Consider the following 24,821-nt stretch of genomic DNA (forward strand, 5'->3'; position numbering starts at 1 on the left):
GTACAACACAGGGAAGACATAGAAGCTCTTGAACTTGAAGTGGCCAAATTGAAAAATGGGAGAGCCAATGCTTTGGAAGAAGTGGAGTCGCTTAAGCGTCAAGTTGACCAGACTAAGCAAGAGTCTGATGAAGAGGTCAAGAGATTGGCACATTACTTGCATCGCGAATACGCTGAAAAGCACGTCAAGAAATTGGGCGACGTTAAGCTGCACTACGAAAAAGAGAAGGACAGACTTATTCGGGAAAGAAAGATTGCTGATAGAGACAACGAGTTGTTGAGAATGAAGTTGAACAATTGTGATGAAGAAATCCGCCAGCTTACGGAAATTCTCGAAGTCAATAAGTTGCAGTATCTGGGTGGAAGATTGAGTCCGAAGAGGTCCAACGGTGGTAGAAGCAACAGATACTGATTGTATAGAGAGATATAATAATAGAAAATTAGGGAATAAGTAGTATACGTAAAAAGTTTGTTGGCGGGCAGCAAGCATATTTCAAATTCCTTCATTAGAGAACTCATAAATAGTTGGAGCCATTTTGCACCCATATATCAAAAATGGTCTTTGGCCGGGTAATTTCACGTGATGATGAATTTTGTATCACTTTCTCTCAGTATAAATTGAACAGCAATTTCCAACGACAGAAAGAAGTCACTGAAGCCAGCAACAGCTTGAAATCATTCATTAAACAACAATCAATTTGGACCCCGATATTCCATCATATTTGTTTGTTTGTGTATAGTCGTTTAGTGTACAGCAGTCTTTTGTGGATAAAAAAGAGTACCTAATCACAGTGGAATTATAGCGGAAAAAGTGGCCATAGTCAAGATCTTTGTATTAGTAACAATCAAAAGAGTTCATTAGTTGATCATTCCTGGGAGAAGTTTATCATTATTGTATAATTATAATATTTATCAACTTTTTATTACATCATTATTGATAACTAATTGATTAGTGTTGAGTAACAGTCAATCTCGATCCGTTCCTTTTGAGAATCATACAGTATTTTTTTAAGTTATAAATCCGATTTTACTGTCAATATTTGAAATTCATTTTTATCAACTATTAGATATCATATCATATTGGAAAGCATATATCATATAAAAGTGATATCTTCGTTTATCAAACTTTTAGGTGTCTTATATTTGAGTATTATTAAGCTTTCGTTTTCGCTCATTAATTATCTTCATTGAGAATCACCTTACCATTTTGATTATATTCATTTATCTTAATTACTGAATATCTTATCTATTGTCAAATATCATGTCCAATAACGAGGCTAGCAAGCTCTACGAGACCATCATCGAGGATGTCATCAACGATTCAAGGCAGGACTTTGAAGACAGTGGCATAGACGAGTCGACGTTGCAAGACTTGCGTAGAATATGGTGTGAAAAGTTGTCACAGGCACAAGTGGCCAAGTTTTCCTGGGACGAGGACGACGCCGCCGATATTCATCAACACCCACAAGTATCTCAGGCCTCTGCCTCGAATGGCTCAGGTCTTGAGTTGCCGACTGTAAATGGTGATGTTCTTTCGTATAACACTGTGTCCAGTGGAATTGGCATTGAGCTTCCAGATATAACTAAAAAGGATGACGTAGATGATACCGGCTTGATGTTGCCCAAAATAAACCAGGCTGATGGTACCTTCGAATTTACAATCTACACCGATGGTGCTGACAAGTTCATGAATGCATTAAAGAAAAGCGACAATGAAAACAAAAGTAAGAAAAGGATCGTCCAGGCTGACGGAACGTTTGGAGAAGATGACGATGATGATGACGATATATTTAACGACTCAGACGACATCAACTCCGATTTAGATGACGACTTGGAGAGCGAAAAGTCGGACGACGAAGATGGTGACCAGGTGGGCCAAATCATGTTGTGTTTGTACGACAAGGTGCAAAGAATTAAAAATAAGTGGAAATCAAACTTAAAGGAAGGCATTGCAAATATAGATGGCAAGGATTACGTGTTTCACAAGGCTACAGGCGAAAGCGAATGGTAGTTTGTTTATTTCTAGCGATATTATTAATAGTGCTAATTGTAGTAGTATTGTTAGGAATTGCTTTTCAATGTATTATTTATTGCCAGTATGTTTAGTTTATTATACAAAAATTCATCCTATCGAGTCTGAAATGTTAATCGTGAATTCATCTATTTAAGTGTAGGTAAATGTTGTTGAAGTTATAGAAACGAAGCGATAAAGAAATGAATAGTTAGGTAGTTCCCTCTGGAAATGCAGTTATAAGAAGTGAAAGTGATGAAGTGTTATTCGTTCATAGTTTTCAAGCCATGGCAGGAGAGTTCAAAGTGCTAGAATAAGCAGGGGGAGGACGTTCGTACTTCTCGTCAGAAACAACTTGTGGAACTGGAGGTGGAACATTTCCATTCTGTTGGCTCATTTGCATTTGCTGTTGAGCCATCATCTGCTGTTGCTGGTTCATCATCTGTTGTTGCTGGTTCATTTGTTCTTGCTGTTGAGCCATCTGTTCCTTTTCTCTTCTCTTTCTTCTCCAGCTGCTACCCATGAAAACGCCCACAGTACCCATCATCATCGATGTGAACATGGCTCTTCTGAACATTCTTTGCATCATGAAACCATGGGCCATACGACGGGATCTGTTTCTGTCTCGTTGTTCTTGTCTTTGCCTTTCGTAATTTCTGTTGTTGTAGTTGGAGTTGGAGTTGGAGTTGGAGTTGTTGTAGTTAGAGTTTCCACTACTATAATTACGGTTTCCATAACCATTCGAGTTGGAGTTCGAATTGGAACTTCTGTTGTAATTGGAATTGGTGTTCGAACTTCTGTTATAGTTTGAGTTTGTGTTCGAACTTCTATTGTTTGTGGTGCTTGAATTTGAATTATAATTTCTGGATCTGGTACCATTCAGATATGCACTATTGGTAGCTCTAGACGTATAGGCTGATCTTGAATAGCCACCTCCGTAACCACCACCGTAGCCACCATATCCACCACCAAATCCTCTTCCGTAACCACCGTAACCTCTTCCGTACATAATGATGAGTAGTTTTTAGCTTGTGTTGAGTGAAGAATAGTACTGGTCAATCGAAATAGTACTATTGAATAATTGTTTAGTATTGTAGGGCTAATAGTAATCCTGTGTTAATATCAGCACTAATCGCAGTAGTAAATATTGCTAGTTGTTAATTGAAATTGTATTGATGAATACTCGAAAACATCCTACACTCTTACTACGTTCCATTTAAACTACTTTATATACTTTTTCAAAATGGAAAAGCAGTTAATGATACATGATTGCAACTATTTCCATCGTATGGTTTTCGTAGGCGCAATCGCAAATCAGTCAGGCCGCGAAAGATGCAAAATGACATATTATGTAAAAAAATGCACCCTGCACAAAGAAGATCCACTAGTCATCGAATTTGCATTCGATGCGTGCTGCAGGCTGTGTGTCATCATGCCCGTATACTATAGCCGCTTAGGGATTTATAGTCAGGAAATGTGCATCTCATCTGACGTAGGCCAAGTCTCGTATATTGTCGTCATTACGGGGCTGTTCTTTTACTGATGAGAGATTAAAATATCGTTAGATTAAAATTATACAATACAAACAAGAATAGATTAATTGTCATTATGGGAAGTCGTAAATACAATTAAAAGAAAATATTACTGTCATTAGCTATTCAAGAAACAGCCTTTGTGGACCCAGTTCGGTAACTGTAACTTTGCTATCAAAAGTTAGGGATATGCAAGTCAAGCACTTCTCTATCTTTGTCCGGCGTAGGCTTGCCATTCTCGAAAATGTACTCAAAGTCAACCAAACAGGTGCTGAGAACTTCAAGCGAAATGTTCAACGTAGGAACGAACACAATACAAACATTTCTTAAGTTCATTCTGTTTATCTGGTTCTGGGCAATAATCTGACTCAAGAACTTAAAGATCACATAACACATATCATAGTGAATCTTGTCCACATTGTTTCTATCATTAATAAACTCTTTGAAAATTAGCGCCAACGAGACAGGAGGCAAAGTTGAATTGTGCAATATGACACTATTGAGATGGTTATATGGATGCAATCCAAGAATTGGACTAGGCAACTCTCTTAAATACGTCTTCAATAAACCAGCAACTGTATGAATATCTGGCTTCAAAGGAGACTCAAACAAGTCAAGGTCAAATTGAGTATTGAACTGCTCCTTCAATTGTCTGATTGTAGAAGCAGACCCACTCAATCTGAAAATACCCTCTTCGTACATTGAGCCTGTTTTGATTAAATAGTCCAAACATCTAGCCACAATACTTGGAACAACTCTGCCTAAAGTTTCGGTATTAGATAATTTGTAGGCATCTTCAATTTCTCTGCCAAATATTTTCTTAGCAACATTATCATCCAAATTCATTTGATTCAAATAGTGTTGAGTCGATTGGTTATTAGCAGGATAAGGTGGTGGAGGTATAGAATCGACTTCATCCAAAATACTATCCGTCGACAACTGATTATGGGATGAGTTATTCTTTCTAAATGGGAAGATACTTCGCATTTTATTCTTTTTGCTTTCTTTGGAATCTTTGTCTTCCTGTGAATGTGAGGTATAGGATGAACCTTGATCGTAATTCGACACATGGGCCAGTCCTGGAGTTATGCTGTTTCCGCTAACATATCTCTTGGTTGAATATTCAAGCTCGTCTTGATAATTACTAGCTGGTGTTGCCAACATCGAATCAGACATATCTGAAGTCATGGTGATGTCACTAAGGTCGTTGAATTCTACGAGAGTGGAAACCCATGAATCTCTTTCTTCGTCCGTTTCAGCACAGAAGAAATACTTTGGTAAGGAAGATGACAATTTAGAAGACTTCTGGGATTCAATAATTAAGAAGGCATGTCTATATCCCTTATCTTCAGCTACGTTGTCATTAGATTGTCTTCCCACCTGGGCACCTTTCAACTTGATTTGTTCAATCAAAGGCCCCCCCGGATTCTCATAGATTTCCATATATGCGCCTTCAACTTGGCACCATCTGATCTTCCAGTTGGATCCAAGACCCTTGTGACGACGTACAAGGAACCCTTCCTTTCTGGCCCCACTCTTATAATCATCAAGAGGATTTACGAAATCTAACGAAAGATAGCGGCACATTCTATAAAGAACAACATGTGGAATGTGAGGCATCATAAAGATCGTATTGAAGTAGTTCTGCAATGCCGCACGACGATGCTCGATTTTGATGGGTGTGTTGGAGAGGAAAAGAGACTTGTCAGGAATTGCCGGGAGACCAAAGAATTCAATAATAGGTCTGATTTCTCCATCAAAGGCAATCAACTGAGAATAAGTCTTTCTAATTCTCCACATCTCTTTATTAGTTTCACGATCGTGAATAGAAATAGTACAATTTGGATCATCAGAACGCTTGGATGCCTGGTTAAGTGAGTTAACATTAATTGTACTGACAACATAGATGTTAATTGTCTGGAAATCCTCAGGTCTGATAAATAACGCAGTATCGTCTTCGTCTGCCTTCTTTGATGACATTACGTGGAAGCTTGAGTTTGGAGTTTGGTTAGTCTGGTTTGAATGCTTTAACGTAGTTTCTCCAGATGAGAAATCTGGATTGGCTGGGGTTCTCATTCCTTCGTTGTTGTTGTCAAACGTGCTCAATTGAGCCGGAGAAACTTGTGAATGCGTGAAAGAGCCATGCATTGGAGAAGAAATATAGCTTCTACTGTCTTCCTCCAACTGTGGATTTGGTATTTCGTTGAGTTTCATGTTGAACTTTCCATTCGCCAACATATCGGGCGTATTAGGAACTCGCCTCGTAGCACTGTAATCAGTATTAGAAAATTGGGTAGTAGCTTGAGAAGGCGGAGTGTTAAACCTGGACTGCAGCCCAAATACATTAGGCGTCACTACAGAGTCGTTATTTCCAGTATCCAAGTTAGCTGGAGATCTCAATCCAAAGTTAGAAGCTCCATCAGTAGGTGTAGGAGGAGCTGGCAAAGCTGGCATAGGAGGCAAAGATGGAGGAGCTGGAGGAAGTGGTGGTACAGAAGAATCACCCAGCTGCTGTAAAGTAGGTGGTAGCTTTATTCTCGATTTGTACTGATTGTACTGATTGGTTTGGTTAAAACTTCCTGAGCTCTGACTCCCTCTTGCTTGTGAATACATCTTCTTTTCCGGAGCAGACTGGAAATTTCGATTTTGTCCAAGATCAGGACTGAAATTCTTCAGATCTACAGGAGAAACAATGCTGTAATTATCAAGTTGTTCTTTTTCTGGACTTGAATCCGAATCCGGAAGAACAATCGTAGGTGGAGAGAATGTGTTATGTCTGATTGGCGAAGTTGGAAGTGGTGGAAGAGGTTGGATCAAGCTGGAAGATGAAGTCGTCGCAGTCAGCAAATCGTTGGACAATTTATCAGAGTTGGTTGCCGCCGATTTCGAAGGCTCGATATCTGGTAGAGACTTATCAATATTGGCCAATTTTCCTACAGAAGTCGAAGCTGATACATTACTCATAGCAGATGGAATACTGGATGAGGTTGAGCCAATAGATACAATGGAAGCTTTCTTCATTACCACTTGTTGAGCAGTCTGAGCAAGAACAGAAACTGCCGTAGCAGCTTGAGGCTGTGGAGACTGAGAAGAGTTGTTGGCATTAGAGTTTAGGGTAGAAGGAGGAGGATCGGTAGAGTTGCGTCTTCTTCTAGAAGATCGCATAGGAATTTCAGGCGTAATGATGTTGGGAGGGAAATCCTGTTGAGGAGTCGGAGGAATTCCAAAGGTAGACGAAGAAGGATCTTGTGGTGTTGCTGGTGCTAATTGTCTTAATTTTACAGGCAGCTTCACAGGCAGATCATTAGTGATGTCTGGCAGAGGAAGAGATTGAAGCGACTCTTTTTCTCGTTGAATTCTTGGAGTTTCGTTGAAAGATTCTTTTGGAATTTCGGTATGATAATCTGTTGGAAATTCATTACGCGCATCTCTAGGAGAAATCTGTTCTGTTTGAGATTCTCTTTCTTTCTGAGCTTGTCTTTCTCTTTGTTCTCTTTCTCTTTCTCGAGATTCCCTAAGAGCTTCTCTGTGAGCGTCACGTTGATTTTCTCGTTGTGCTTCTCTTTTTTGAATTTCCCGTAGAAGATTACTTTGAATTTCTCTCTGAGTCTCTTTGTAAATATCTCTTTGATTGTCTTCAGAATCATCAGTCTCTTGGATTGATTTCTCTCTAGCATCTTTATTCTGATCTTTAAGTTCCTTACGACGTTCTCCCAAGCCTCTTGTATCACGTGGACTCTGTGGACTCTGCGCTTCTCTTTGTTGTTCGGCATCGATTGGCAAAGGTGGAAGTGGACTATTGCTTATGGAGACACGTCTGCCAGGAGATTGAGGAGCATTCCTTTGTTCTCTTTCTCGAAGAAGTTGCCTTTCCTTTTCTCTTTCTTGTAGTCTTTCCTTTTCTTTTTGAATAACTCGGTCTCTTTCGATTTCTCTTTCGATTTCTTTTTCGATTTCTCTTTGCTGCCTATCTTTCTGTCTTTGAATTTCTCTTTCCTGTTTTTCTGTTTTTACTGCTTCTCTTTCTTCGGTCTTCTCTTCCTTTTCAATTGGAGATTCGAGAGAGTCTGTAGATAATTCTGCCACAGAGCTAGACGTGATAGTCACAGGAATGCCTTTAGGGACTGTCCATTGTTCGCGAAGTATCTGAATCTGGTTTTCCTTTTTGGAAAGTAAGGCATGGAGTTCTCTGTTTTCAAACATAAGCTGTTCGATGAACTCCTTGTCTGTGAGATGAGATCTGTCAAACCGAGGATCAGAAGGCGGAACATCATTGAGCTTGTTACTCCCTCTCCGGGGAGAGCCGATGGTCATGTTAAGCGTATACGAGTCCCTGTTGGTAACAGGCGAGTAGATGCTGGAACCGTTCGGAGAAGCTGTGTTGCTGTTGATAAGTTGAGAATTACTTATAGGCGATTTAGGCTGGTACGAATAGGCAAGATTGCTGAGATTGTTGTTGATCACGTTGTCGACATTGTTGCTGTGGTTGCTACTGTTGGGAGTCACATTCGGCTTGTTGGTGCTGGAACTGCTGTTGCTGGAGCTGGAAGAAGGACTGCCACCATACGATTGGTTGAAGCGTTGAGAGGAATTAAGCTTCGTAGAATTGTTGGTAGAAGTCGAGTCGATGTTAGCCACATTGTTGTCGTGGAAGCTACTGGCCACACTGCCATTGACGTTGGATGTCTTACTCGCGTTGGTACTGCTGGCAATATTGTCGTTGTTGCTAATATTGTTGTTACTGATGCCGTTCGTGTTATTGGAGCTTATATGACCCGTCATATTCAGCTTCATGGCACTGGTAACAGAGCCGTTGTTGGGCAGATACGGTGCAGCCACCTCTGGTCGGGTGGAGACGTCCATTGGAGTCAGAAAGAAAGAAGCAAAAAGAGGCTGCCAGCGATGGAAATTGAAGATGTGTTGTAAAAAAAGACAGCACAAATAAATAAGAATAAATAAAACGAGTGGAAAACAGTAAATAAAATAAGAGTCTAAACTAAAAGGTTTGCAGGACTGCGAATGGACGTTTCACCGTCTATTCTCTACGCGTACGAGGCGAGACACTAGTCAGAAGGTTAAGGAAGACAAAGGTGTTCCGTAGAAATGGAGACCAGGCTGTGGAACAGTGGACAATGTTCAAATGTCGATTCGACGAAGCAGACAATAAAAAAGGAGCCAGAGAACAATAGGTTGGGGCAAAATACACGAAGGGCCCAGTACATAATATTCCTGATAATAAGGAAGATTTACTCCAGAACTCCTTTAAGAGATTATCAGGGTAATGCTAATCGTCTGTGTGTTCCAATTTGTACAATAAATAAAGATAAAGATAAAGATATATATAGAGAGAGAGAGAGAAAGAGATGCTATTTGTTAATAGCTCCTTCTACTATTTGGCATTTTGATCTTATCTTGATTCTCACTCTTGGTTCTTTCTCTAACCAACTTGTACTCAAATTTCATTTCTTGAATCTCATATTTACTATGGTACCCAATTAATTTATTTATCTATTTATTCATTTATTTATTTATTCGACATTATCGATTATTCTGTTCGTTCATTCTTGCCTCATATCCCCTACTGGAATATTATTATCTTGAGATACAAAACGATTTCTTTGAATACTCATTTTTCATTCCAGTCCTTTTCTGCCCCACACCTCACTTACCCCATGCTCAAAATTCCAATAAATTCATTTTATCTCTGGTAGCAAATTCGAATACCGTAGAACTTTATTCGTGGATTCCAATGTGCCCGTCTTTACTATCTGCTCCAGTTTGTTCGCAGCCACCAAACACGTACACTTCTTCATATGCCCCTGAGTGCTCTATTTCTGAATTCGGAAATGCCACAATACCAATACGGACGTCTGGGCATCTGTCTGGCCAGCGCATCATACCGTCTTTATAACACTGGACTTTCTCTGTAACCACCGCTACCAATGTGATTTTCATTTTGGTGATATTGCGTTCTTTTCTATCTGCTGTAGTACAGCCGTGTTTGTCTCCTCTATTGTATCCTTGTGTAAAAAATTTTAACAAAGCCATTCATTGTATCATAAATCCATATTCTCCATGCACTCTGGACCCTGGATATCTGTGATCGTACGCTGATCGTTTCAGCCTCCTGGTGTTGTCTGCTGCTCGCGGCATTAGCCAACCTCCACAAACGTGAACTTCAGCTACTAATTCGTATTTTGCCTAAAACATCACCTTCGACCGTGTTTGAGGCGTTCTAATGTGGAGTCACGTCAACGTCATACGTGTTTACACATATGGTACTGTCTGATGATACTCTAGATATGATGGTCCTAGGAAGTAGCTAGACTGTTCTAAGGAGTATGCTACAATTCTGTAGTCGGCCTTATTTTACATTTTCTAGTCGCAATAAGACCATATCCAGTATCTTTTAGATTAAGCTGGATTTGACTATATACAATATACCAATTCTCTTCATTTTTGTATCATATACAGCTTTTCAGTCTTACATGATAAGCTCTCTTGTTGCAATACTAAGAATGAGATTATCTGTACGATCAAAGCCACGAATTAAGATGTGAAGATGTTGAAATGAGGTGCTACACTATAATGATATTTGGTTAAAGAAGTAATCAACAGTCTCGGAATGATGATGTGCTATATGTTTACAACTATATGGTACAAGATATCATAATAAATGCTATTGTAATCAGAATAAACACTATTCTATATGCTTATGATCTAATGCCAAAATGTATAATTCTAGGATAAATAATTTAGTACCAATACTCGGACTTACAACTTGTACCTCAGTATTTGGGAAGGTTATGCTTGGCCGAGTCAGTTTCTATCGACTGCTGCTTTTGGGCATTGGCCATCTTCTTGTAGTATGATCTCGTATGTCTCATGACCTTGCGCTCGTCTTCGGGATCCTTCTTCAACGGACTGTTGGAAATTTCTCCCAAGTTCACGTTGTGAGCAATCAACTCCTTCACCATTTTGTTCACCGGTGCCTTCAACTCTTCCTCTTGGTATTGGTACACATAGTTGCTTGGAAGAATGGCGTTGGGCATCATAGCCCGGCCAAGCTTGATTACTTCGTTGGCCCAGATAGTAATATCGCTCTGTGGTTTCTTGTAAGGAGCCCAGTTCTTTTTACACCCTTTTGTCAACTCCTTCATCACCTGGTCTGTTCCCCATGTTGGATTCCACAAGAACTCTTCGTCGTTGTTCAATCCAATTAAATGCGAGAAAATACCGGTAGTCAAGGCACCATCAGAGTAACCTCCTTCTAAAAAGGAAATCACTCTACCATCCGTATGGATCTTCGCTAATTTAACAACATCGTGAGTAAAAGTAGCATAAAACGACGTGGGAACATTGATTCCATGTCGCTGCATCTGGGGATTCTCATACTCCAGAGCATCAAAACCAGCAGAAATTGTAATCAACGGCTTGAAGGGCGGTGGTGCTACGGGCTTCTCAAGCGATTGTCCCTGGTACAAATGGGGCTTAAGCAAGAACTTGTTGTATTTGGCTAGGTTGTTCAAGTAATCTTGATACTGTTGCTCGTATTGTTTCTTAGCTGTGTTCAAGAACTGGTTTGCTCGATTAAGAAGTGCCACATACTTGGTTTGATAATGCTTGTAGAATTCCTCTTCCTTGCTCCACTCCTGTAAATGGACATTCCAAATATTCAAGTCGTGGTCCATGATACAAGTAGAAGCGTTCTTGATGTTTTCTTTGGTAGCATATCCCAACTCAGTGGGATATGACTTGATGTCATGCAACGAAAAATAGCCTACTTTTGGAAACGTAGCGAACCGTTTTCCGTAGTCATCTCTAGGATTTGACTTGGGATCGATCTCGTCATCTTCGTCCTGTCCGTAATCGCCTTGGAATCCAGCTCTTTCCCAGCAAATATCCTGAGAACCATCTCCGTGGTGTAAGTCGATGTCGAGAATCACACAATGTGTGACTCCGTAACGTTCAAAGGCATACTCTATACCAATTTGAACATTGTTCAACAAACAGAACCCACTGGGAAGACATGCATGTGAGTGGTGTCCTGGTGGTCTTATGACTACAAATGCTAGGTTGTGGTTGTCTTCCACATCCTCAGCATTAGTTCCACCATAAAGCGAGTCTACGGCTGTTTCAATAGTTCCAATAACGCCTTCGATGGCGTTAAGGGTCCTCGGATTCACATAAATATCCCCTGAGTTCCAATCTTCCGGCACCTCCAAAGTATCGTTCAATAATTTGTCATGCGACTCGATACAGAGTTCAAAAAGCTTACGGGGCCAATTTTTGCCATGAATTTTACGAACGTGACTAGCGAAGATCGACCCTCTTCTAGTGGAATTGATGAGCTTGTAGTGAAAAGGAAACATGGTCAATGCTGAAGCTACCCCTATGCAAGAAGCCAAGAGTCTCTGAGGTCTTTCAAAAATAGTCGATAAATAGGACTTCGTAACCCATTTTCTACCAAAGGCATGTTCAGTTGAGTAAGGCGACAAAATAACCAAAGTTTTATCAGAATCGCTATTGAACCGTGGCGATTCATTTTGAATATGAGGATTTGAGTTCAAAAAGTCGGCAAAACTACTATTGAACTTAGATAATGATTGATCTATAAGAGGTGACGGCTTCAATATGTGCTCAAACTTGGGGCCAATATGGCTGTAGTATCCGTCTAGGCCACCCGGGCTAGGCGATTTGGTGAATGTCGTTCCAGCAGACTCCGGAGAAGATGACTTGGAAGACTTTTTGGTGGTGATTTTTGTCGCATGTGCCGGTAACAACGAATACCTTCTTCTAGTCTTGAACTTGGGGATTTGTTCCAGGATCAATTCCTCCTCTTCCAACTCATCAATATCAACTATGCTCTGGTCGCGTGTATAGTTGAATGTGTTATTGTGAAGAACTGTAGATTGGTCAATGGTGATATCTTTGACTTCATCGTCATCGTTGGCTGTGGGTCTGATTGTAAGGGTTGTTTCAAACTGTGAGATCAACGACTCTTCGGAATCGTTGTGTTTGGAAAGGGTTTCTTGTAAGGACATTTCACAAGGTATACTAAAAAATGCAATGAATTGACAGTGATAGATGACGATGTTTGAAGAGCTATGTTTTCAATTAATATGCTCTGTTCGGATAGTTTACTTTTTATGTTCAAGTAGCTTTTATGTGAAACTATGTGGATACAATTGTCACTGTGTCAATATTATAACTCAAAATGTCCAATTTAAGCGAATGGTAGGGATGAACTGGATGGACTTCTCGGATAACAGTGACAGTCTTACAGATAATGAATCCATATATTGTCAATGCAAAAAAAGGTGGAATCCGGTAGGTGAAATCAATCAAATTATCAGGACAATGAAATTCTCCAGATCAATAATTCTCCAGATCAAGCCAGATCAAATGTTCACAGCCAGATCAGATGGTGTATGGATGTTGGATTGACAACCTAGAAAGCTCAGACTCAGTTACTTCTACGTCCGACTTCTCAAGTTCTGGTCACGTCGTCGGATCCAGTACTAAGAAAGCAAACAATCAAAGCACAAAAGCGGAGGAATGGACAACTGGAAATTCACACTGTTTTGATTTTTCAATTGCTGACCTTGATTTTTTCAGACGCGCATTGTTCGTGCAGCTTTGGAACCTTCTTTAGCAGCCGGGGAAGAGCGCAATATGGAAATCACAATGGAACAATAGACTAGAATGTGAGGACTAAGCGGTGGATTATTGGTCGTATAGTATACTTGTGTTTGTTTCAGAGAGTATATGAGTAGATTTTAAGGTCCTGAATCTTTCATTTTCTTACTGTTGAAATTTCGCTAATTGTCGTAGATCTAATTATAACTGCGCATCTAGTACGTAATACCTAATGCTTTCTTATAGTTGCGTCTATTATATAGTTATCATACTTATCTACAACCCTTTCCCTTGTGCTAAATACATGACTATTCTCTGAAAATCTTGGGCTGGATCTCCTGGGCCAACCGAGGAGCCTCACCTACATTGTGTCTTCTCTTTCTGATCACATTCTCAATAAAAGCTTCTCCAGCCTTGTACGAAGACCTGACCAACGGACCACTGGCCACATACAAGAAGCCCATCTCCAATGCTGTGTCCCTCCAGTAGTCAAACTTCTCTGGTGTTACGTACTCGACCACCTTCATGTGTCTCTTGGTTGGTCTCATGTACTGTCCAAAAGTCACGACGTCACAGTTGATCTCACGCAAATCCTTCAATGTTTGCAAGATCTGTTCGTCAGTCTCGCCCAAACCTAACATAAGCGACGTCTTTGTCACCAAGGAAGATTTGGTCTCTTTAGCCCTCTGTAACACAGACAAGGACTGTCTATATGTGGCTCTACGGTCTCTGACAAATGGAGTCAAAGCTTCTACAGTCTCCAAATTATGGGCATATACATCCAATCCTGACTTGGCCAACACAGTGGCCATGTCCAAATCACCGCGGAAATCACCACCCAACACTTCAACAAGAATTTGTGGAGCTTTCTGCTTGATTTTCATGACAGTCTCTGCCAAATGATGTGCTCCACCGTCCGCTAAGTCATCTCTGTCGACAGTGGTAAGCACCACGTATCCCAATCCCCATCGGCTGATGGCCTCAGCTGTATTTTCCGGTTCCATGGGGTCCGGCTTGGCAGGATTTCTGTTAGTCTTCACCAGGCAGAATCTACATCCTCGAGTACAAGTGTCACCCAACAACATGATGGTAGCTGTGGCTTCGGACTTTTTCCCACCCCAGCACTCGCCGATGTTGGGACACTTCGCTTCCTCGCAAACTGTCGCCAACTTCAACTCCCGGACATCCTTCTTCACGTTGTGGTACGATTTCCCTTTTGGGATGGGAACTTTCAACCACAGTGGAAGACGTTGATTGGGGTCTTTTCTGGCTGCTTCTAGAGGATCCATGATTTCGGATGCTTTACCACTGACGAAGTCGTCGAATGAAGGGCCAGAATTGAGGGCATCCGTGAAGACCGTCTTTCTTCTTCTTGTCTTGGGTTTGTCTAGCGCATCTGACTCTGTGGCTAGACTTCTGGAAAGAGTAAGCGTAGGTGAGGGACGCGTCCACACGGTTAAGGACCTCGATACGACGCGTGTGTTGTGTACCCTGAGCGCAATCATCGACTAAGTGATGTAAAGAAAGAAACCGGCAATAGAAAAAATGGGGATTACAATTATGTCAGATCTTTAACTCTTCGGAAGTTATGTGCCTTTTGTGAAAAATAACTTCGGTGCATCTAGTCACGTGTTTCTCTGGCCCGAGTCACACCGGGTTTTCGCAGCCGTCCAGAGATGCCATAAGGTCAATTTACCAAGATTTAAGAGCATACAAGAAGAAGCAATATATGACAGGGTTTTAGGATCATATAATAGTATTGAAACTTGCTTATAACTATAACTTCAAATTGATTTATGAAAATAGAACCATTTTATATTTTGGCCATATACTATATCTTTTCCGAAGTACAATGCCGTACACTCTAGCAATATACCATCAGGTCTAATTCCATAATGTCATAGTTATACCATAATACCATCAGATATCTACAGTATCATAGAATGCTACATCATATAATACTATATCGTATAACTTAATACAGTACAATACCCTGTAGCACTCTGTACCATGCATTACAGCATACTACGTTCTATCTTAACATGTATTAATCCAGAGTCTATATTAGAGCAAACGGTGGATTTCGTCGTCCTTAAACTGGTCCAAGCTGTCGAGGTTGCTCCACCACTTGAACAAGAACGTCTGGCAGATTAACTTGAACCACGGCGTGAAAACCAAGTTCTTGTCTTCAAACATCACCTTCAACTCGTCGGCACTGACGTACTTGTAGTCCTTGACCTCATTGTAGTTGGCATTGATGGTGATATCATTTTTAGCCTTAAGAATCAAGATGTAGTCTATTTCGTGCTCGCCCCACTTGGAGGTTTCATCACCGGAGGCAGACTTGTAGTGGATTCTCGTCAAGTATTGGAAGTTGGCAAGTGGGGAGTCGCTGTATGGGATTCCCAATTCGTGGTCCAACTTTCTCTGGGCAGCAACCTTAGCACCCAGAACAGCAGCTGTCAAGGTGTTGATGTCGCCAGAGTCCGACTCAGGAGTAATACCCAATTCAGATGGCACACACAATGGGTGCGAACAGCAGGTGTTAGTCCACATGCCGGGAAACGTGATCTTTTCGTCAGCTCTCTGTTGTAACAACAACTCACCGTCTTCGTTAAAGAGGAAAACAGAAAAGGCTCTGTGCAACAAACCTTCATTAATGTTGTCCATAATATGGCAGAGCTTCTTCGTTCCAGCACCTACAGGTTTGTCGTCGTTGTCCAACACTATGCACAACTCTTCCATCAATCTGATCTGCTCCTCATCATGGCCATGAAACAAGTCTTCCTCATTTGAGCCGGATTTGACAGATCCAGCAGATCTAGGAATACCAGAAATCTTCTTCAATGGGGTGACTTCGCTCCATTTGCTCAAAATCTTCTCAGAAGTGAGACTGGCCACAAGCTCAGCGTAGTCGGTAGTCATTATGCTGTGAAATGTTATTTAAGAATTGGTTGTGAAAATATCGAAAGAATAGTAAAAATTCAAGATGGAAATTAATCTGAAATTTGAACAATGTGAATATTGAAATTTGATGCTAGAAATACAACTATGAAAATATCCCTTCGCTATGAATATGTATATGGAGTCGTCTGTTCCTATATGACACGTCTTCTCTATACAAATTTGAGACGTGAGAACGGGCCTGTCAAAGAAGAAGATGGTAGTGTTGTTTGTGTATGGCTGGAAAAATTTTGATGTGCTCGTATAGACGATAAGGTCACATGACCTATTGTCCAGTAAGATAAGCTGAAGGCGAGTTTAACGAGTTAGCTGTGAAATCGGGGGAATTGTAGTTGTTATCCAAGCATACAATAATTTCCGAGATTGCTGAAAAGCAAACTTGCTAGAGTCGGTTGTGGTAGGTTTATCTGGCCATCTAGGTTTGGAGCTCGTAATGCATCGTAAAATGGATGCGAAATTTAGACTCTGCAATTGGATCAAAAATCATCCATACTTGAGGCGTACGTTTCGTTCAAATGAGCACCAAACAGATGGAGGTCCAAGCGGACAACAAGAAGATGGGATTCAAAAAGTCTTTACAGTATATGAACGTACACCATATGATCCTCTGGTACTTTGTCCAAATTGCTTCTCTTGGTAGCGCCGTTTAATCAGAAAAGCCAGTTGTATATCATTTGCCTCGGCCAAGTGAACTTACTCTTTCTTAAATCATTACAATGGAACCCTGCCATTAGGCTCTGGCCTGGAATGTCTCAATTCTGGCATTTGCCATGGGCCCACGCCTCGTATTCGCAGCTACCAGGTTTCGACGTTCAAATCCATTAAGCACTGAAAGCCGTAGCTCACAAATCAGAAATAGGTATTTATAATATAAAAATACGAAAATTTCCACACAACAGACAATTTATAGACGACTTGTCAATGACACTTATATCTATACATACTCTGAAGCCCAAGTGATCCAAATCCCCAATAGATATAAGAATATCTACACTATGCTACCACAAGTTGTTTGCCTCGGCACGACCTTTTATGGACAGGCTGTCGAAGCTCACAGAATTTTTCAGTCTGTCGATTTGACTGTGAATTTTCAGTGAACCTCAAAGTCGATTAGATTAGCACCAGAGACTTTTTCTCACCACACAATAATTTTGCACCGCCTTTCCTTTTGGTACCTTCCTGCTATTCTTGTGTGAATTGTGGCTTTTGCTTTTGCTGCTACGATTTGTGACTCCATTCTTATTCTGACCATCCATTCCTAATTCTGCCTGTATCCACCATGTCTGCTGAAACTGCCACGTCTTTCCGTTCTGCTCCCAGAAAATTCATCAAGCGTCCTGACGACAAGGCGCTCAAGGAGGAGATTGAAGGGTTGAAGAACGAGATCAAGAAGTTGGACTTAGCCAACAACGAGCTCACGGCCCAGATCAACAAAACCCAAGTTGAGGATGGTGCCCAGAAGAAGAGAAGCAAGTTGCAAGAAGAATTAAAGTCTTTGATTCAGCAACAGTCTGCTTCTAAGAACGAGAGAAACGCCATCAACGACCAGATCAAAAACATTGACGGTCAGATGAAGAAGAGAATCGCCGAGATCCAGGCTCAGACCTCGAAGAACAACTTCAAGACAGTCGGTGAAATCGACTCTAGAATCAGCTACTTGGACGGTTTGATTGATGCTGGTGACTTAAAGTTGGCTGACGAACGTAGATTTGTCAAGGAGATGTCCGCTTTGCGTAAATTGCGTAAGGATTTTGGTGGTATTGAGAAGACTCAGTCTTTGATCGATGCTGACAAGGTCAAGATTGCTGACTTGAAGAAGAAGTTGCTGTCTTTCCAGAACAAGGAATTGAGTGCTCGTTTTGACGCTATCCAGAAGGAGTTGGACACTATTAATGAGGCCAACAAGTCTCTTTATTCCAAGAGACTGACATTGTTTGACAAGAGAACCGAAATCAAGAAGCAAAAGGATGAGAAGTACAACCAGATCAGAAAATTGAGAGCTGACTTTGACGAACAGTTCGCCAAATTCAAGCTGACTTTGGCTGAAGAAAAGAAGAAGAGAGATGAAGAATACAAACAGAGACAGGCTGAAGAGAAGCAGGCCAAGAGAAAGGAGGTCGCCGAACAGCAATTGGCAGAAGCTTCTGTTCCAGCTTTTACTACAGAGATCAACTCCATCCACAACTTGTTGTCTTACTTCGATCCTTCCTATGTCAAGCCTGCTCCAAAGACTGCTGTAGCCACTAACGGAAACTTGCCAACCAACAATAATATCAGAACTGTAGAGATGCCTTCTGATGTAGTTGTTATCAAGAAGGAACAGGAGGCCTTCTTTGCCGGTTCCAAGTCCAAGAAGTCAAAGCAGAGAAAGAACAAGACCAAGAACTTCACCGTAGACCCTGACGTTATCGTGTCGTTGTCGGACTTGAGCATTCCTTTCCCTACCAAGGAGGAAGAAGTAACCTCTACAGTAGAGGTCTTGAAGGAAACCCTTTCTGCTCTTGAAGACAAGCAGGAAGAACAGACCAAAACCAACATCGAAAGGGCCAAGGCTAGAATCGCCAAGTTGGAAGCCGAAGAAGATGCCAGGGAAGCCGAAGAAGCTGCTGCTGTTGATGAAGAAGAAGAAGTTGCCGAAGAAGAACAAGTCAATGGCGAAGCCTAATAGATCTTGATCCACTTTCCACGACATTTTTGCATTACGGGAAAAAAAGATAGACAACCACTAAAAATCGAAAAACAACTATCCGATTGTAAATAGTTTTCTTCTCCGAAAAAGACTTACCAAAGTGCAGTAACCATTCGTTCTATGTTGGTTAGCTTTTAATACAATACTATTAGAGACGATGTAGAGTTGGATAAGCAACAAAAATTATCATAATAAGAATCTTTAATTTTCTTCGTATTGCAAGTCCTCTATGTTTTTATGATAATCTTTCAATTGTTAATCTTATAATCTTTAAATTGAACTCAATATCTAATCTTTTAATTTTGTAGTTTGCAAAGCTGATTTTCTGTGCAGGAGTCGATAATTTTTCAGTTGATGAGCTCTCGATTTTTCAGTTCTCCAATACAACTCTACAACCAATATCTACACTATCTTCATAACTCTACGCCATGGCCAAGCGGAAAACAGACGATTCCGTTGCCGACAGACCAACGAAGAAACCAGTCAAGACTTCCCCAAAAGTGCAAGTTTCCGTATGCATACCCTCCACAGTGATCTCATCGAAGAATGCTAGGAATCTTGAACAGATAACCTCCATAGTAAATCAGATAGCGAGAGCTGCCACCATATACAATGTGGTTGAGATTATAATACTCGATATTCCGGAATCGGCTGCCGAGGATGAGAACCAAAAGGTGGTTGAGCTAGGTGGTTCCAAGGGTGGAAAGAAGTTAAAGTTCAACTTTAGTGATGAAGAAATCCTAAAAGATAAGCAAGAAACAGTAGCGCAGACTTCGGAAGATGTACAAGACTCTTCCGCCAATGCATTCTTATTGGCCGGTTTATTGCAATTTTTTGTGACTCCTCCATACTTGGTGAAAACCATCTTTTCCCCAGCTATCAATCCTAGTCCTCTCAACAAAGACATGTTAAAGAAGTTCAAGTATGCCTACAAATTGCCCAAGATCACCACCTTGCCATTCATGTCTAACAACGAAGTGTTCCGAGACTTCAAAGAAGGTTTCACAGTCCCCAAAGAAACACCCAAGGTGGTTTCTAAGAAAGACAAGTCGAAAAAGGTCAAGGCAGAAAAGAAGATCTCGGTGACAAAATATGTCAATATTGGAGAAGCTGAGTTGTTGGAATTGAATATTAAGAGGGAAATTCCTGCCTATTCGCGAGTCACTGTAGATTTGAAGAACAAGACTATTGTGTCGCCGCTACAGGCATATGGAGTGATGGGCAACAAGTCTTCGTTTGGCTACTACGTCAGATTCTGTAAAAAGTTCAGTTCCATTTTTACTGAGAGTTCGGCTCCAGAGGGGTACTCATCCAGTATCTGTGTTCAAAGCGATGACTTCTATAGCTCTGCAGACAAGATTGAAGACTTGAACAAGATCAACAAACTTGACAAGGTGGAAGCTAGCGAGTCTGGAAATAATAACATTTTGTTGGTGGTGGGAAGTTTCAAAGACTTGCAGAGAAGCTTTAAGAGCGACTCCATCGAAGGGGTCGACTCCGTGGGACAGATGTTTGATGGCCAATTGGAAGTTCCAAATGGAGTTAGAATCGAAGATGCCTTGATGATTGCATTGACTAAGGTGTATAGTTAGCATTTGTATAATAGAATAATAGCATAGAACTGATTTTCAAAAACTAGGAGACTTGACTAGTCTCAACTACATTCCCATAAATGTCAATATGATAGCCATATAGTTTCCCTAAATCAGTACATTTAGCATCTGTAAACGTAGCCTATAGTTAAGATGGCTACATTTGCATTGTGGTGGCTTCAAGCTACTCTTCTAATTCATTTAGCTGTATTTATTCACATATTAAATCTGGTCGCAGAAATGGGTGCAAAATATTTCGCGTTTCATGGAGGATTGCGTAGTGGAGTAATGTTTTTGGTGACACGAAAGTGGCAGGGACAATAACAGAGGTAAACAGCATGGCACAACAGCAAATAGAATATCCATCCGACAAGAGTAATCGAATTGTCCATGTAAGTGCTACAAAACCAATAATTGTCTGAGTTTTGAACTATGAAATTACAAACATTTTTCGAGTTCATACATACGCTAATCTGTAGGGGCACTCCCTGAGAATCTGATAAGAGTCTGATATTCGTGGGTTGCCTATAAATCGTATGTCACAATCAGCACCCAAGTTGTGATCTCTCCATGGCCTCGAGTTTTCTGCGATTTCTGCGATTTCTGTTTTCTTCTGTCTACTGGACTCTTCACTCTTCATTCTTCACTCTTCATTCTTCTCTCTTCTCAGCTTCTCAGCTCAGCTTTTCTCAGCCATCTCAGATCTATTTTTGGCACAGTCTAGATTCAACTGTGCCCAAAACAGTATTCTCACCTGCACACAGTCTCAATGTTTACTACGCTGACGTAAGCCGCAAATTTTCACTGGCACAAACGAGTCCCAATCAGGCAACCCATGTCGAGATTTGTGTGGAATCTTAACTATGGGAATTCTACTGGGGATAAGTTTGTTTCGTTTAGATCTTTTTCTCTTTCTCTTCTTTTCCTCTTCTTTTCTTCTTCAGCTAACTTAGACACTCGTTCGTACAAAATGCAAATCAAGTACTTAACAGCTGTGGCCGCTCTTTTGGCCTCTGCCTCCGCCATTGGTGACGTAAGTATAGCCGCCGTGTAGATATGATAGACAGATTGACAAAGAGACAATGAGACAATACAATTTGGTGCGATTATGATACATAACATATGAGTTTTTTGGTACAAGATCAGACGTGATTACGCTGATATTGCTGTGATGAAGCGATGGTGTACATGTCTGTATTGTAAGTCGTATCAAGCGTGACTTGAGGTCAAATGTTGTGTTGCTGATGATGTTTGCGATGAACAGGTGATGCGAACAATAAACATGGATCCCGACAACAATTCGAGAATAAGCCTGTGGTGGCCACAAACTTGAATGACATTCACGATAGTTTGGATATGCTAGTCTTTATCAACATTCACCGCCATCAGTAGCAAGAACACACACGTTTAGGACGAAAACAATGTCACAGTATCATGCATAACAAGTCCTTATGCCATCTTGACCTATATCTCAAATTGTCATATCTTCTCATTTCTTTATTTCCTTCATTCCATACTAACCTTCTAGCTTGGATTCAACTTAGGTGTCAAGGACAACGCCGGAAACTGTAAAACCGCCGATGAGTACGCCGCCGACTTGAAGAACATCGCTGGCTACTCCAAGGTCGTCAAGACCTACGCCGTCTCTGACTGTAACACCTTGCAAATCTTGGGTCCTGCTGCCGAAGACGCTGGTTTCCAGGTCATGCTTGGTATCTGGCCAACTGACAGCGCCCATTTCGACGCTGAAAAGCAAGCCTTGAAGGACTACTTGCCCAGCATCTCCGCTTCGACCGTCAAGTCCTTCCTCGTCGGTTCGGAAGCCTTGTACAGAGGAGACTTGACTCCTCAGGAATTGGCTTCTGCCATCTCCGACATCAAGGACATTGTCGCTGACATCAAGGACAAGGACGGCAACTCGTTCTCGTCTGTTCCTGTAGGCACTGTAGACTCCTGGAACGTCTTGGTTGATTACTACTCTCAACCAGCCATCAAGGCCGCTGACGTTGTCTACGCCAACGCCTTCTCATACTGGCAAGGACAAACCAAGGCCAACGCTTCGTACTCCTTCTTCGACGATATCATGCAGGCCTTGCAAGTCATCCAGACCACCAAGGGTGACACCAACATCGAATTCTGGGTTGGTGAAACCGGCTGGCCAACTGAAGGTACCAACTTTGAAGACTCCATTCCATCTGTTGATAACGCTGCTGACTTCTGGCAAGAAGCCATCTGTGCCATGAGAGGCTGGGGTGTCAACGTTGCTGTCTTCGAATACTCTGACGAAATCTGGAAGCCAGACACTTCTGGTACTTCTGATGTCGAAAAGCACTGGGGTGTATGGGATTCCAACGGAAAGTTGAAGTACGACATCAACTGTCACTTCGGTTAAACCTAATGCTTCTATGCCCTTTCCGTATACCCTCCTCTATCGTTTCATTTCCTCGTCAATTACTAGTAAAGCCCTAGGGCAGAAAAATTCATACATATATCTAGAGTGAATAAATAGAAAAGCTCGATAATTTGTAATCTCAGTAGACGCCGTAGAAGTGGGGGGTGGTAGGTATTTCGGATTCATAACATTCTACTGTCGGAGTATTTCTCGTATCTTTTCTTTCGTTTCACCTAATTGAATTTGTTCTAACTTTCGGGAGAAAAGATTCTCGGAGTTTCTTAGAGCCACACCTCATAACATGCTATAGAAATCATTGCATCTTAGAAATCTACCAAGTGGGTCATATCCTCAATTTTGTTTACAATTGTCTGAACTGAGCGCTGCTACTCAATTTGAAGAGTTTCGATAGTATTTAGTATGTCTGTGTGAGTCTTATATCTTTCAGTTTAAGTGTGTTCCACTGCTTCAGCCGTGGCACCCACACTGGCATTTGGAAAGTTTTTCACTTCTTTCGATCTTCCACCTGAACTTGATATCTACTCATTTATTGCTACTTATATATGTCTATTCATGGTGACACATTTGTTAGCCAAATTGCTGCACTTTCCTATTCTAGTTTCATTGGACATTTCTATCGTACTTTATTTCTGTGGGTGCTGATGGTTGCACTCATATGCATGAAATTGCAACCATAAGCAGAATCGATAAAATAAAGGAATTATATAGAATTCCCAAACCACTCTGAAAACAGAAATGTTTTCTTGATAGAACGTCATGCTCTTGTTTCATCTTGTTTCTATCTTCTTCTTTGTCAAACATGGTTTTATCAGCGTCTGTAATAGCTTGTACGTTGACATTGGCCAGTGTGGCCATAGGAGAGCAGGACAAGGGCCAAGATAACAAAATTTCGCAGCTATTTGGGACCTGGTCTAGCAAGTCTAACACAGTATTCACGGGCCCAGGATTCTTCAACCCTTCTGCCGAACTTCTTATAGAGCCCAGTTTACCTGGTATATCCTATTCGTTTGACAAAAATGGGAACTGGGAACAGGCCATATACCAAGTGGCTGGGAACCCTCGCAACCATTCTTGTCCTACTGCTCATTTAATCTGGCAGCACGGTAAATACGAATACAATCCTAAGAAGGGATCAATAACATTAAGACCATACAAAGTTGATGGGAGACAGTTGTTCAGTGATCCCTGCAACGATGGAGGAGAATCCACCTATATGAGATACCACCAAGTAGAGGAAATATCCCATTTTGATGTCGATGTCGATTCCTACTACCACGGGAAGTTGAAGCTACAATTGTACAACTACGATGGTACCAAGAAACAACCAATGTGGCTTACTTACCGACCACCGATGATGTTACCAACAAGAGTTCTTAATCCAACCACAGAAAAACAGGCGAAAGATAGCAACTCAGACTTGATGAAATCCAAAAGGGAAAACAAGAATCTGGAAGATTACAGTTTTCTTCAAAACAATTACATTGTAGTATCAAAAGCTTTTGGCTATATCAAACTTAAGTTCAAGTGCCTCTTCCGGGCTTGAATTTTTTGTTCACTGTAAAAAGAACATAAATTGATGTCCGCCACGAGTCCTTCCAGATTTGTCTAACGAAGATCAACTTGCATTTGAGGCTTCAATCTCAGGTGGGGACATTCTGTTCTAGTTTATTACGAATCTGAGATAACTAACAAAGAGGTGGTGTTGACTTACGGAAATTTTACAACGAAATTGGCTATATTTAAGTAATCATTTGCTTACTAGAAGTTTTCTCTGGTAGTTGCTATAGTTTAATCTTGAATCTATTAACATTCCATCATTTTTTTGTAAAATCAGAAAATTTTTGATAACTAACAATAATTATATGTAAACCAAATTTCGAAACCTTCAATAAACTTTATCAAAGCAGCAATAATCAGATCAATAAAATCATATAATAGTTCTGATAGCAATTTCAGAGCAAACCATCATTGCTAGTGCCTAT

At 41.0% G+C, this 24,821-nt stretch overlaps 10 protein-coding genes across 10 annotated transcripts; 5 read left to right on the top strand and 5 right to left on the bottom strand. All coding sequences in view use genetic code 12, as the record gives it.

The window, feature by feature from the left end:
- Window positions 1–1,260: 1,260 nt before the first annotated feature.
- TOA1 (transcription initiation factor TFIIA large subunit (TOA1)) lies at window positions 1,261–2,010 on the top strand (the record flags this gene model as incomplete). Its single annotated transcript, XM_001387516.1, has 1 exon — window positions 1,261–2,010. One exon carries the CDS (start codon window positions 1,261–1,263, stop codon window positions 2,008–2,010), a length of 750 nt encoding a protein of 249 aa, XP_001387553.1.
- A 127-nt stretch (window positions 2,011–2,137) lies between these two features.
- Window positions 2,138–3,164, bottom strand: PICST_66477 (predicted protein). The gene has a single exon (XM_001387928.1). It carries the CDS (start codon window positions 3,017–3,019, stop codon window positions 2,291–2,293), a length of 729 nt encoding a protein of 242 aa, XP_001387965.2. The 5' UTR covers window positions 3,020–3,164; the 3' UTR covers window positions 2,138–2,290.
- A 552-nt stretch (window positions 3,165–3,716) lies between these two features.
- PICST_66478 (predicted protein) lies at window positions 3,717–8,454 on the bottom strand (the record flags this gene model as incomplete). Its single annotated transcript, XM_001387929.1, has 1 exon — window positions 3,717–8,454. One exon carries the CDS (start codon window positions 8,403–8,405, stop codon window positions 3,717–3,719), a length of 4,689 nt encoding a protein of 1,562 aa, XP_001387966.2.
- A 1,876-nt stretch (window positions 8,455–10,330) lies between these two features.
- Window positions 10,331–12,586, bottom strand: HOS3 (histone deacetylase; the record flags this gene model as incomplete). Its single annotated transcript, XM_001387930.1, has 3 exons — window positions 10,331–12,065; window positions 12,138–12,230; window positions 12,288–12,586. 3 exons carry the CDS (start codon window positions 12,584–12,586, stop codon window positions 10,331–10,333), a joined length of 2,127 nt encoding a protein of 708 aa, XP_001387967.2.
- An 834-nt stretch (window positions 12,587–13,420) lies between these two features.
- Window positions 13,421–14,686, bottom strand: LIP12 (Lipoic acid synthetase, mitochondrial precursor (Lip-syn) (Lipoate synthase); the record flags this gene model as incomplete). Its single annotated transcript, XM_001387931.1, has 1 exon — window positions 13,421–14,686. One exon carries the CDS (start codon window positions 14,684–14,686, stop codon window positions 13,490–13,492), a length of 1,197 nt encoding a protein of 398 aa, XP_001387968.2.
- A 527-nt stretch (window positions 14,687–15,213) lies between these two features.
- IDI1 (isopentenyl diphosphate:dimethylallyl diphosphate isomerase (IPP isomerase)) lies at window positions 15,214–16,135 on the bottom strand. Its single transcript, XM_001387932.1, has one exon. It carries the CDS (start codon window positions 16,104–16,106, stop codon window positions 15,246–15,248), a length of 861 nt encoding a protein of 286 aa, XP_001387969.2. The 5' UTR covers window positions 16,107–16,135; the 3' UTR covers window positions 15,214–15,245.
- A 1,289-nt stretch (window positions 16,136–17,424) lies between these two features.
- Window positions 17,425–18,810, top strand: BFR1 (multicopy suppressor of BFA (Brefeldin A)-induced lethality ER-Golgi vesicle-tethering protein p115 implicated in secretion and nuclear segregation; the record flags this gene model as incomplete). The annotated part of the gene is made up of 1 exon (XM_001387517.1): window positions 17,425–18,810. One exon carries the CDS (start codon window positions 17,425–17,427, stop codon window positions 18,808–18,810), a length of 1,386 nt encoding a protein of 461 aa, XP_001387554.2.
- A 497-nt stretch (window positions 18,811–19,307) lies between these two features.
- PICST_5340 (hypothetical protein) lies at window positions 19,308–20,411 on the top strand (the record flags this gene model as incomplete). The annotated part of the gene is made up of 1 exon (XM_001387518.1): window positions 19,308–20,411. A coding segment is annotated over one exon (1,104 nt), but the record flags the coding sequence as incomplete, so codon positions are not given.
- A 971-nt stretch (window positions 20,412–21,382) lies between these two features.
- Window positions 21,383–22,946, top strand: SCW4 (Glycoside hydrolase, family 17). The gene is made up of 2 exons (XM_001387519.1): window positions 21,383–21,459; window positions 21,955–22,946. The coding sequence occupies exons 1-2, from the start codon at window positions 21,397–21,399 to the stop codon at window positions 22,816–22,818; spliced, it is 927 nt and encodes a 308-aa protein (XP_001387556.1). The 5' UTR covers window positions 21,383–21,396; the 3' UTR covers window positions 22,819–22,946.
- A 692-nt stretch (window positions 22,947–23,638) lies between these two features.
- ROT1 (Reversal of tor2 lethality) lies at window positions 23,639–24,382 on the top strand (the record flags this gene model as incomplete). Its single annotated transcript, XM_001387520.1, has 1 exon — window positions 23,639–24,382. One exon carries the CDS (start codon window positions 23,639–23,641, stop codon window positions 24,380–24,382), a length of 744 nt encoding a protein of 247 aa, XP_001387557.2.
- Between the last annotated feature and the right edge of the window lie 439 nt (window positions 24,383–24,821).

This window comes from Scheffersomyces stipitis, chromosome 1, assembly GCF_000209165.1.
Source record: "Scheffersomyces stipitis CBS 6054 chromosome 1, whole genome shotgun sequence".
Taxonomy (NCBI): Eukaryota; Fungi; Ascomycota; class Pichiomycetes; order Serinales; family Debaryomycetaceae; genus Scheffersomyces; species Scheffersomyces stipitis.